Source organism: Pezoporus flaviventris, unplaced genomic scaffold, assembly GCF_033815535.1.
Source record: "Pezoporus flaviventris isolate CSIRO_AGI_PZ_B2104156 unplaced genomic scaffold, CSIRO_AGI_Pfla_v1 ptg000002l, whole genome shotgun sequence".
NCBI lineage: Eukaryota > Metazoa > Chordata > Aves > Psittaciformes > Psittacidae > Pezoporus > Pezoporus flaviventris.
Genome location: NW_026892550.1, coordinates 64,150,251 through 64,161,441, shown reverse-complemented (window position 1 = coordinate 64,161,441; position 11,191 = coordinate 64,150,251). Strand labels below are relative to the sequence as shown.

The 11,191-nt window shown below is 46.9% G+C and overlaps 1 protein-coding gene across 3 annotated transcripts; it reads right to left on the bottom strand.

Moving 5' to 3' along the window:
* Positions 1 to 5,277: 5,277 nt before the first annotated feature.
* On the bottom strand, positions 5,278 to 10,675 carry LOC133262760 (uncharacterized). 3 transcript variants are annotated; one of them, XM_061442259.1, is made up of 7 exons: positions 10,655 to 10,675; positions 9,562 to 9,812; positions 8,606 to 8,665; positions 7,799 to 7,930; positions 6,791 to 6,937; positions 5,924 to 5,984; positions 5,278 to 5,743 (listed from the first exon to the last, which is right to left on the bottom strand). In XM_061442259.1, exons 2-7 carry the CDS (start codon positions 9,724 to 9,726, stop codon positions 5,640 to 5,642), a joined length of 669 nt encoding a protein of 222 aa, XP_061298243.1. In that variant the 5' UTR covers positions 9,727 to 9,812; positions 10,655 to 10,675; the 3' UTR covers positions 5,278 to 5,639. The 3 variants fall into 3 exon arrangements, with proteins under 3 accessions (XP_061298243.1, XP_061298223.1, XP_061298232.1); XM_061442239.1 differs by lacking the exon at positions 10,655 to 10,675 and adding an exon at positions 10,032 to 10,153; XM_061442248.1 differs by lacking the exon at positions 10,655 to 10,675 and adding an exon at positions 9,907 to 9,985.
* Positions 10,676 to 11,191: the final 516 nt, after the last annotated feature.

Below are 11,191 nucleotides of genomic sequence, written 5' to 3'. Positions count from 1 at the left end.
TTTGGGGCATCAAAAGTGTGCATACTTTGGCATTGTAACGCAACACATTGCCAGGGGTAGGGCGTTTATGCAGAGTTACAGCTTTTTGGTACAGCAGTGATGCAGTCCAGTGCTAGCATCTGCTTTACAGCACCAGCGGTTTTGCTTTATGGGTGAAGGGCTGTTTGATGGAGCAGACTTGGGTCGGTATACCAGGATTGCTAGGCTGCCTACAGAAAGCAGAACAAGACAAAGAAGTGACTAATATAAGAGATGGTTATGGCAAAGAGGAACACCAGCCATAATCCTAAATCAGTGTCGTGGTTATTGGATGAGGGGCAAGGGCTTAACAATATTTGCATGTACTGTTTCAGTATATACAGCAACTGATAATGATTTAAAAATGTGATGACTGTACTTCTGTAGTGCACAGAAGTCAGAAAATGAAATATAAACCAAAGTAATCTGTTTTAATTAAGATGACAGATAAATGTCATGTCAATTAAAGAGAGTGCACATGTTTCTGGAACTAAAAAAAAGACATTACTGCAACAGCTCAGAAAGCGCAAGTGAAACTATGTGGGTTTATAGTGTGCTTCAGTTAGATTGACCTGCGGAGGTGCAGGACAAAGCAGTTGCTATCTTTACAGAAAAGCTGCCAGGAAAAGCTGTTTGCTTTGATGGACTTTCCCCCCTCAAGTTAAGAGTTAAATCAAAGGCCGTTTCCCCATACTTACTCACACACTGTTAGTGCTGGAGAATCATGGAATCATATCTCAAGTTGGAAAGGACGCATAAGGATCAAGAAATCAAGCAGACTGACTCAAAAAATGCACACCATGCTCTGGTTATATTAGGTGGGTTTTCTGCTGCCTGTAAAGAAAAAGAAAACCTTCCTCCTTTCAGTGGCAGGCAAATACCACTTTCTGTTTTCAGAACATAGCTGTATTTTGATTGATTACTCCTACGCCCATCCTTTCCCAGCTCTTTTAAGTCTCTCTTTTGTAAGTTGCTTTCACCTAGCAGCTAGCAGTGCATTTCTGTGTACCACAGGTTGCTGGATGAAAAGAAAGCAGCCAGCCATGGAAGCTGACACAAGAACTGCTGTACTAGAGCCACTGAGACCAAGCAAAGGGTTTGGGGAGAAATGATTTCTCAAACCAGATAATTCTCCTGCTATGAACTAGTACCCTTGTGTAGTCAATGGCTCTATATATTTTCTTTAAATGCAAGACCTGGAGTCATTCCCCACACAGAACATTTCAGGCCAGTTCATTTACCTATCGTGAAGTTTGACTTAAACATATAAGTAAGTACACTGGAAGAGGCAGGGCTCCAGATCATGCAGAGCTGTGATTTTTTCATCCCCTGGCTTCTCACTGCCTTTTGCCAGCAAAGGGGAAAAATATTTGTGCCCAACAAAGCTGACTGCTTTCCACCACCCTGACCCTGAGCACCAGCTCAGCAGCATAGGGGAGGAACTGTGCCAACCGTATATACCTGGAACTTGCAAAGTGCCTTAGGGGTGAGGGGCAGTGAAGCTAAACCCACATGTTGGTAGCAAAGTGTCCAGCGCACACCACATGAGTCTGAAACCATTTATTTTACTCAACATGGATGAAAAGCAAAATGTTCCTGTCAGAGAGTGCTATGTCAGTGTTGAATTGCAAGACTGGAAGTGAAGCTACAAAGAACCCCAATCCTGATCAAGCTAGTTGTCAAAAATGTACCCACCATGATGAAGAGCCCTCCTCTTCCCCACCTCCCCAGTACCTTCTAGGGGGAAATGGCCAGCAAATACTTTGCCCTTAGTTGAATATTAACTCATGAAACCAGCTTCCCCGATTAACCTTCTGATTACACCCTGTGATTAACGCTGGCCATTGCTGATGGAGAGGCTGCCAGCCTTCACTTTTATAGCCCAGTGATTCTGTGTGCCTTGTTCTGCACGTCTGGGAATAGAGTGACATTTGGCTAAGCTGACTCAAGATAAAAAACCCAAACATTTTTGGACGTAAGTGCCTTGTCTTGACAAATAATGCTAACACAAGGTGAGCACAAAGCGCTTGGTGTCCTTGTAACTCTGTTGTGCAGGATCACATAACCGAGATCCATAACCCATGTCAGAAGCAAGGTGCCTGCAGGCTGCTCCGCTTAGATCAGCCGTTTCTAAATACACCCAATGAATGTTTGGCCTCAGGGAGATCTGAGACATGTTTGCATCTATCATTCCTCTTCAAAATGCCAAGATATTTCCATTTCTTAGCAGCAAAGCGTGAGGCGCCTGTAACTAAGGTGCAGCAGCCATGTGAGAAGGCTGTTACAGTGCAGAAGCAGCCCTGGGCTCAGGTGGAACTTGGAATTTCTATTTCCTTGCCCCCAGGCTCCCTTGCTTTATTTTGCAGGTGCTGTGCTGAGGTGTACCTACTGGGACACCCACCTCTGGACCCAGAGTGCCACCCTGACATGTGTAACCATACCTCCCTGCAGCAGCCACGGGCCTTTGCCCACCCCAAAGGGAAAATCTTGCAGTGCTGGGAAGGAATGGGAAGTCAGCTCGGTTCCTGGCATCTTGCCAATGAGGAAAAGTCTCTGGGGAACAAGTAACGAGGCCATTTCTACTGGAGGCATTACAGATGTGTGTTTGCACAGTAAATAAAACTCTGTCTGACTTCCGTCAGCGAAAGCTGACACAAACCATGAAATGCCCCAGGAGATGCGGGCAGGCTCTGGGAAGGCACCATAACTAGCATGCAGAATAGGCTGCTAAATATAGCTCTGGAAGCTGCAATCAGGAATATATTTTCTGCAATGCTAACCAATTAGAGGGAGTGGCATTAGACTGGTATTCAAGTTTCCACCAATTTCCATATTGCAGCTGTTTCTTTCCTAGCAGTTCCCCTCTTGTAGAAAGAACTGTTGAAATAGTGCGTCTCTGAGTGATCTTAGGTGCTGGTATTGCAATAGCGATTGCACCACTGAAAGGGCTGTAAAAGGCAGTACAGCCATCAAGGGCTTTATAGTTGCTGCTGAATCAGTTACATAGGTTTTTATTTAGAAGTAGCACAGAGCACACTTTTACCCACTCATACTTCACTGTCTGCTGTTAAGGTTGTTTCACTGCCAAAGGAGACCCTGCCACACTGGCAGAGGTCTGTCTAACACTATCGTTACAGGCTGGAGAAGAGAAGGCTCAAGACCTTAGAGCAGTATTCAGTGCCTAAAGGGGCCAACAAGAAAGCTGGAGAGAGGCTGTTTACAAAGACATGTAGTGACAAGACAAGGTGGCATGGCTTTAAACTGACAGAGGGGAGATTTAGATTAGACATTAGGAAGAAATTCTTTCTTGTGAAGATGGTGAGACACTGGCACAGGTTGCCCAGGGAAGCTGTGGCTGCTCCATCCCTGGCAGTGTTTAAGGCCAGGTTGGATGGGGCTTGGAGCAGCCTGGTCCAGTGGAAGTTGTCCCTGCCCATGGCAGGGGGTTGGAACTGGATGGGCTTTAAGGTCCCTTTCAACCCAAACCAGTCTGGGATTCTAAGGCCAGGTTGGACAGAGCCTTGGGTGACATTGTTTAGTGTGAGGTGTCCCTGCCCATGGCAGGGGGGTTGGGACTGAATGATCTTAAGGTCCTTTCCAACCCTAACTGTTCTATGATTCTGTGATTAAAATGCCATCGATCGGATGCTTTTCAAGCTGCCCAGGGGAGAACGGTCTGCGTACCCGGCTCATGTCTCAGAGCTGTGCCAAGAGGCCCTGACCTGTGTCAGCTGTGGTTGCATCAGCCCCACAGGACAGCTGTGGGTCTCTTACCCGTAGCTCAGGAGTTACCCTTCTGAACTAAACAGAAACAGTCCTGCATTCAGCTAAGGACCAGTGAAATATTCTCTGTGTGCCTGCAATAAAAGCCAATTGCTCTGTCAACCAGCAGTTGAGTACTATTGAATTATACCGAGCATCTATCATATCATCTCATACTGTAAAGACTAGTTACAGAATAGTATTTCTGGAGGGGACCATAACTTCTGCCCAGAAACAATGCAGTGGCTGAGCAGTGCATTTTAGCAACAGACTACTCCTAGCAAGTTTCTTCTCTCAAAGGCAAACTCTGTTTTAGACTAAAAGAGAATGAAAACCTCACTGCTTCTAGTGACGAGGAATCACAATAACCTCTTGGGGAGTCTTTATTTTATATACAAGAACAGCAGTTCATATTAATCAAGGAGAAAAAACCCAACATTTCATCACAGACTGTTTGGAGTGATGCCAGAAGCATCTCAGGATGTGGAAAGGAGTCAAGCTCGGTGCTTCAGTGCTTGCTGACGGGTACTATACACACAGAATAAAGGCACAGCTTCACTTGGTGAATTACAGTGGTTGAATTACTTCAATATAGTAATTATTTTAATACAGTCATTCAGGCACTGATACCTTCAAATGGACATCCGTAGTGACACCAACTGTATTAGTTCCCTCTTCTCTTGGAGCAGAAAAGGCACCTTAAATGCTGCAATAAGATAAATCTTCTCCGAGAACATTCCTGGGGTTACATGCTTCATGGCGGGCATGACTTATCCTACTACTCATAGCACTTTCTCAAGTCAGGAAATTTCTAAGCCCTGTTTGCATGTACATGCTGCGTTAATCTATATTGTGAGATAAGTAATCTACCGCTTCATGCTCAAGGCTTGCAGGCAAGATAATTACTTGGCAGACACCTCTAAGCCTACCTGAAAGTGAATCATAAAGTACATATGGAAATTCTATGCACCTCAGGAGTTAACAGAAGCTGGCTGGAAGCTGCAGTTCCTTGGTCTAGAAGACCAAGAAGTCCCCTAGAGAACCTCCAGCAGAGGACCTTGCTCTAGATCTGCAGTTTCAGTAGCATATGACCCAAAATAAACAGTTTTAAAAACTTCCCTTCTGCAAAGTTGAAGTAGAAAAACCCGAGCTGAATTCAGAGTATCTAAGTTACTCTGTAAGAGGAGCTATTGCAACTCTAGTTACTACCACACTCTAGCATTACACCTCAGCACTAAAACTAATTGCACTGACATATGTACAACCCACAGAATCCTCATTTTGATGGAGGTACCTGAATGGTATTGGCAAGGCTTTGTATCATAAACTTCACCTGCCCACATCCCTGCCAAGAAGAAAAGGAAAAGCACTCCAAAGCTCAGTAATGAAGTGGGTCCTTCATTATTCTTCATACACTACCACATCATCCAAATAATTCATTGAGTAAGAGGAAGAAACCGCAATAGCAGTTGGAGGGGAGAAATAATCCACAACCAGTTTCTTTTAAAAATTCCTTGTATTTAATATTTGAATGCCTCAGGCTAGCACTGCTAGACAAACTGCACGATGAATTCTAGTGGAATAAGACATGATTTAAGTACAAAAGCTGGAGGAATAGACATGCTTTCCAGAGGCAATGAGGTATTTTAACTATACAGAGTCTGAATGTCCAAAACCATCTGCAGATCTTCCCATTTGCACTAGGATCTTTGCTGAACGTTGCCATTCAATAGTTCTCTTTCTCTGTGTGTTTTTCAAAAGGCCAAGGAAAAGTGCATAACCATCTTTAACAATGAAGAACTCCTTGCATCTCTCTTGCCACACTTAGACTGGTAGCTTTAAAATGTTCAGCCACTCTTTCAAGCCATTCTGATATATGGTGGAGGTTTGGATGCATCTTCCTCTGCATCTAAGTCCCGGGCTGGAAACTGATCTGGGAAGTTAAAAATTCTGCCCCCAGGGCCTGTGTGGGGAAGGAAAGAGGAAACCATTATTAGACCTGGGGTAGACACTTGCACAAAATCCGGAGTTCCTTTTGGCTCGAAGTATTTTGGTTATCGGGATTTTGGCTTGGGATGTAAAGTTTACTCAGGATGTTCCTTCAGCATCCCTGGTGAGTAAATACATGGAGGGAGCTACTCACTTTGTGCAGCGCAAATCATCTCCACAGTCTGACTTTGGTCCTCACTAGGTTGCAACCATTCCTATGAAAGAAACAATGACATCAAAACCTTCATCTGCAAGTTTGTTCAAGAGACATACCTGAACTCATTTTAAAAGCCTGTGTAGTCCACCTCTCCTAACAAGTTTTAGTTTTAAAGTTTAAAGCGGCTTCACATTACACGCTTGGTATCTTGAGTCGAGAGCAGCTGCCTTGTAACCTCTACCCATTAATTCCTTACCAAATGAGCTGGTTGGATGTACATGTTTAATACAGCATCAGAATTACTCTAGCAGAGAAGTAGCTGGTATGTACTGAGCAGAGATACGTGGTATGTGCCCCATCACTTGAGGCAAAGTCCTCATAAATTAGCAATGAAATGTGGTGTGTTGTCTCCCCTACACTTCACACACAGTACGGGGGATATTTTTCTCACTGAATTTGTAGTTCGAGGGATAAGGCATCTCTGTATATAAGTACCAGTAACTCTCTGAAATGCTGTACCAGGAACAATCGTTGGTTTAAGGGTGAGAGAAAAGTAGCACTTTTTGAGGAGAGCAGGAATTCATAGGAAATGTCACTGCAGTAGCTTTCAGCACTACTGGTTTGGAAAATGGAGCTAACTTAGCTAGGTCTTACACGAGAATGTAAATAAGAGGGAGGTAGTAGAAAGAAAAATACAAAAAGTACAAAACCCTTCTAACACCCACTTTATTTCTAAGAAGTAGCCCTGGATGACGGAGGCAGAGCTGAGGCTAGGTTTATAGAAGCAAAACACATCTCCCCAGTTTCTTCCCCTCCCACCCACAGTCAGTACCACTAAATGGGTGCCCTGGACCCCTCACTCACCATCCCAGTTACGCTGTCGTAGCACGAGCAGCGTGGAAGACTCCGGCATCCCAAATAAGCCATTACCAGCACAACAAAAGCACTGCAGACAGAAGCAGCTAGCATGGCTACATTAGCACCTTTGACTACTTTATTCAATATGACCTTCTGCAAGCAGAAAAGGAAATGTGAAAACCATACTCAAGAAGTGAAGCGCTCCACCAAAAAAGCATTCTAATGATTGCAAGAATGCTGCAATTGCGTTATAGGAGACTGATTCAGAGTCAGTGTTATTTAAGGCTTCTCTTCCTGTGCTCTGAAAAACATGCCAAGTATGAACCTCAAATAGTAAAAAAGCAAGCAGTAAAATAAGGTCTCGGATTAAATGTAAGACACCATGCAAGAGCATCAGGTTTGGAAACAGCTTTAACAACAAGTAGAAACCCAAGGAATGGTTGTTCCTCTTCACACTGAGAAGTGTCTTCTTGCTATACTGCACCTTAGCAGACTGACACTTCAGTTTGTCCTGCAACAAATTAATGAACAGCTTTATCTACCTGCAGTGTCTTCATCCCACAGGGAGCCATCACTCGTACCAGGTCTGAGGTACAAAAAGTCTAACTCATTCCTTCTTTTCAGCTTTACAGTGGAGGATACACTTGAAATAATACCCACTTTTAACCAGCTGACCTGTAACTGCTGTAACTTTATCACAGGCATCCAGGCAAGCTGTGCATTAGTTCACATAGCCACTGACACAAGCCATGCTGCAGCAGCAGTGAACAGCAGGAGCTAGATGTAAAATATCCACCTAGCCCTGCACAGGCTTTGTGGTTTTCAGCACCTAACTCAATACTTAACTGCGGACTTACCCCAATTACTTTTAAACAAGGGCCCTGCTGCAGGCACCTCTTCAAGCTCTGATTTAGGCACCCAGGAAGTCTGGTTCTGTTTCCAAGTCATGCCTAGCAATGTTTGCAGGTTAAGACAGTCATGCTCTCCTGTAATAAGCATGGTATCAGTACTTACAGTATGGATAATATGGACTGGGGCAGAACTCAGCTCCTCCTCTTCCCCATAGTTCAGTGTGAGTGAGCTATAAACTATTACGATGAGGATGGCAACACAAGAGGTTATGGAAGAAACTATCAGTACATTCACCTATACAGAAAAATTAAAGGAGAAAAAGAAGGGGAGCAGGAATTAAAACTATCCCCTGACCAATCCACACACGTAATATAAACCAAATGTTCTGACAAGCATTGTGAGTACTGGTCTTTGACCTCCTGTAAACACTGAGAAGTTCTCAGTAGCAACAGCCACCTGGAAGCCAAACACAGTGCAGTAAAGGTTTCCATGATACAGAATTTCTGAGCTACAATTAAGTCGCAAATCTTAACCACAGGAGCTAGCTGGACCCAAAGGCTTTCTTCTCCTACTTGTAGACAGTATTCCCCCTTGAAATTTACATGGCTGGAGAGACCTGCCTAGGAAATGCAACCCAATTAACTTGTTTCCTGTTTTAGTGTACGTAATTCTTAATAACAGGAAGAAACACCAAAAGAAATGCATTCAAAACCAAGTGGTTTTACAGATTTTTGCTTGTTGTTAGAGCCAGCACTTCTCTGCTGCAGCAGAAAGCAAGGCAACACTTCATCCTCCTTTTGCTTAGGAATGTAGCAGCATTTATAGAGCTAACTCAAGGAAATAAGCTCTCAATCCTGCAGAAGGACCAGACAGCTCATTCCCTACCAAAACTGGTTTTATTGCCCTGGCAGTTTGCCCCTGCCCCATACACACACCACCACCACCACCACCACCACCACCTCATCTTACGAGAACTGGGTTCTTCCGCTGAGAAGAAAACAAAGCCAGGAGGCCTGGGACTCCCATCACCTGCAGAGCACAAGACAAGTTGGTAACAGGGAGGCAAGTATCAGATTTGGAAGATAAACTATGACAGAGCAGAAGAAAAGTCCTTGTTTTCCAGGCTTGGATTACAGTAACTGTGAGGTCAGAAATGGAAAGAGAAATGCTGGTTTCTTCTGTTTTCCTTTGCAGCACCTCCTGGGAGCAGGACACTGGGTGAAATGCATCTTGGCCACTTGCTACCCCCACAGCAGCAACCTTCCCCCTTGCATTATAGCTCTAGCCACATAACAAAACTGAAAGTCTGATAGAAGTGCTAGAAGTGCACCCTGCTTTCCCAAGTCCTTATGCATCTTGTAAATGGAAGAAAGGTATTACTGAAAGGAGATGGGCAGCCTGTGGATTGAAGAGCTTTGGTACAGCCCCCTGGTGGCGTGGCTCAATAGGGTAGCATCAGGGTATCGAGTGCTGGGAGTGAGAATGCCCACTGCCCACTACTCGTTGTGGTACAGAGAATTAGTGGCACTGTGCTGTGGACACAGCTTGCCACTCAGATGTTCATCTACGTGATGTGAGGATGAAGCAGTCCCCTCCTCATCTTCAGTGGCTTCTCTGTGGTCTCATGTTTCTGCAAAAATCCCTATCAATTGCCACTATGCCCCATTTTCTACACTATCCAGTAGAAACGTGTATTATTATACGGTTTATTTTATTAGCTCCTTCAGAGGAAAGTTTGTTTGCACCCTCCTGCCACAATATGTAACCTTTAATTATCTGAGTACAAAGCAGGAAATCAGGGAAGAGGTGGCAGGAAGTCCTGGGCTCCCTCCCACCCCCAAGCCAAGTACCTGTGGGTAGCAGCAGAGAAAAAAAAAAACAAAAACAAGACAAAACAAAGCATAGAAAATAAAGTGCTACTTTACCATCCCAGCCCAAACTGGAGCTCTGCTTATGCTCAGCTGAGACTCAGTGCTGAAAACCCCATCTACAAGCCCGCTGACGATGCACACCGTGCTGAAGGCTATCTGGAACAGCCCAAGCACGACCATGCTCCTCTGGTTAAAGATGAAATACCGGTAGCGATCCATGCCGCTTTGATTCACACATAAACCTCCACACGTGGAGACCGGAAGGCTGCGCCGTGGCTCTCCAGCAAAGCCGAGAGGAGCTTGTCCTAGGCAGGAGAAAGGGAGAGGAGCATCAGCACCCGGGGAGCACCGGGACCTGTGCCGGGCAGGACAGTACATTCACCGGGGTACAGCGGTCACCTCCTGCTGGGGAGACGTCTTCGAGAAACCCCTCCCGCTGCTCTGGGCAGGTGCCCGGGACACCACGGCTGAAGTTGCTGGATGGAGATGTGCCATCCCCACTTCAGCCCCCGCCCACCGCCAACCTTCTTCCGTCGGGGCTTCCCTGGGCTTCGCTCCCTCCAGAAGACGAGCTCCGTCCCTCGCTGGGAGCCCCTGATCGATCCCTCGGCAGGGAGCCGGTGCCGCCGGCACTCGGGACCCGACGCTCCTCGTCGCCGCTGCCGGTCACCGAACGCCTCCCGGGGGGCGGGGGCAGCTGCAGCCGCGGGGGCACCGAGGAGACCGGCCTGACCCAGGAAGCGCCGCGCCCACACCGCCCGCGCCCAGCCTCCGGCGCCGGTTCCTCACCTGCGGCGGCTCCGCCTCCGGGGAGCGGAGCTCCGGTCGCGGTGAAAAGGAACCGAAGAGGCTGCGGGAGCCTCGGCCGCCGCGGCACATCGCGGAGCGCTCCGGCTGGCCCGGGTCCTCCCGGCTCTGGCTCCGGCTCCGGCTCTGGCTCTCGGCCCGCAGGAGTTCCCGCCCACGGCACAGGCTGCCCCCGCTCGCGTTCGGACCGCGCCGGCACCGCAGGGGATGCGTCTCGTTTCCATACAGGACTTTCTTCCCTTTTGCTCCGGCCTTAAATTCCGCTTCACACGGCAGGCGTGCACGATACTTAAAGCTGGGGAAACCCTCTGTATGCACCGCTAATGACTTGTGTGATTACCTCGACAGGCAAGGGCTCCTCGGCACAGGAACCCACCCAAGCGCCTCCAGTCAACTCCAGCGCTAACAAGCACAGCACTAAATCATGCCTACCCCCCACACCGTTTTAAGAAATCAATTCATAGGTTAGCTATTGTTTCTGTAAATATACCCGCAGCCTCACCGTGGTGTGAGCAAAGGATTGCACCACCAGTCTACAGGTGGAACACAGCCAGGCAGGGTGAAGCCAGCCCATTGGGTCACCTTCCACACAGCAAACCCTCATCCTTTCAGCTTGAAGGGTCAACGGGGAATGCCGAGGCCGAACAAGTCCCTCTTCCACCCTTGGAAAGAAAGCCATAGCCTCCGTGCACTTACACCCAGCACATCGGCACAAGAGGCCAAGTTACCACAGCGGTTGCAGAGATCACAAAAGGAGGGCAGACACAAAAACACTGTTCCTTTTTCCACCACTCACCCAGCAGGATGTATACTGCAAATTAGGAGAGAAAGCCATAGGTTACCTGCCTGGAAGGTGCTGCTGGTTGCTGCCATGCCT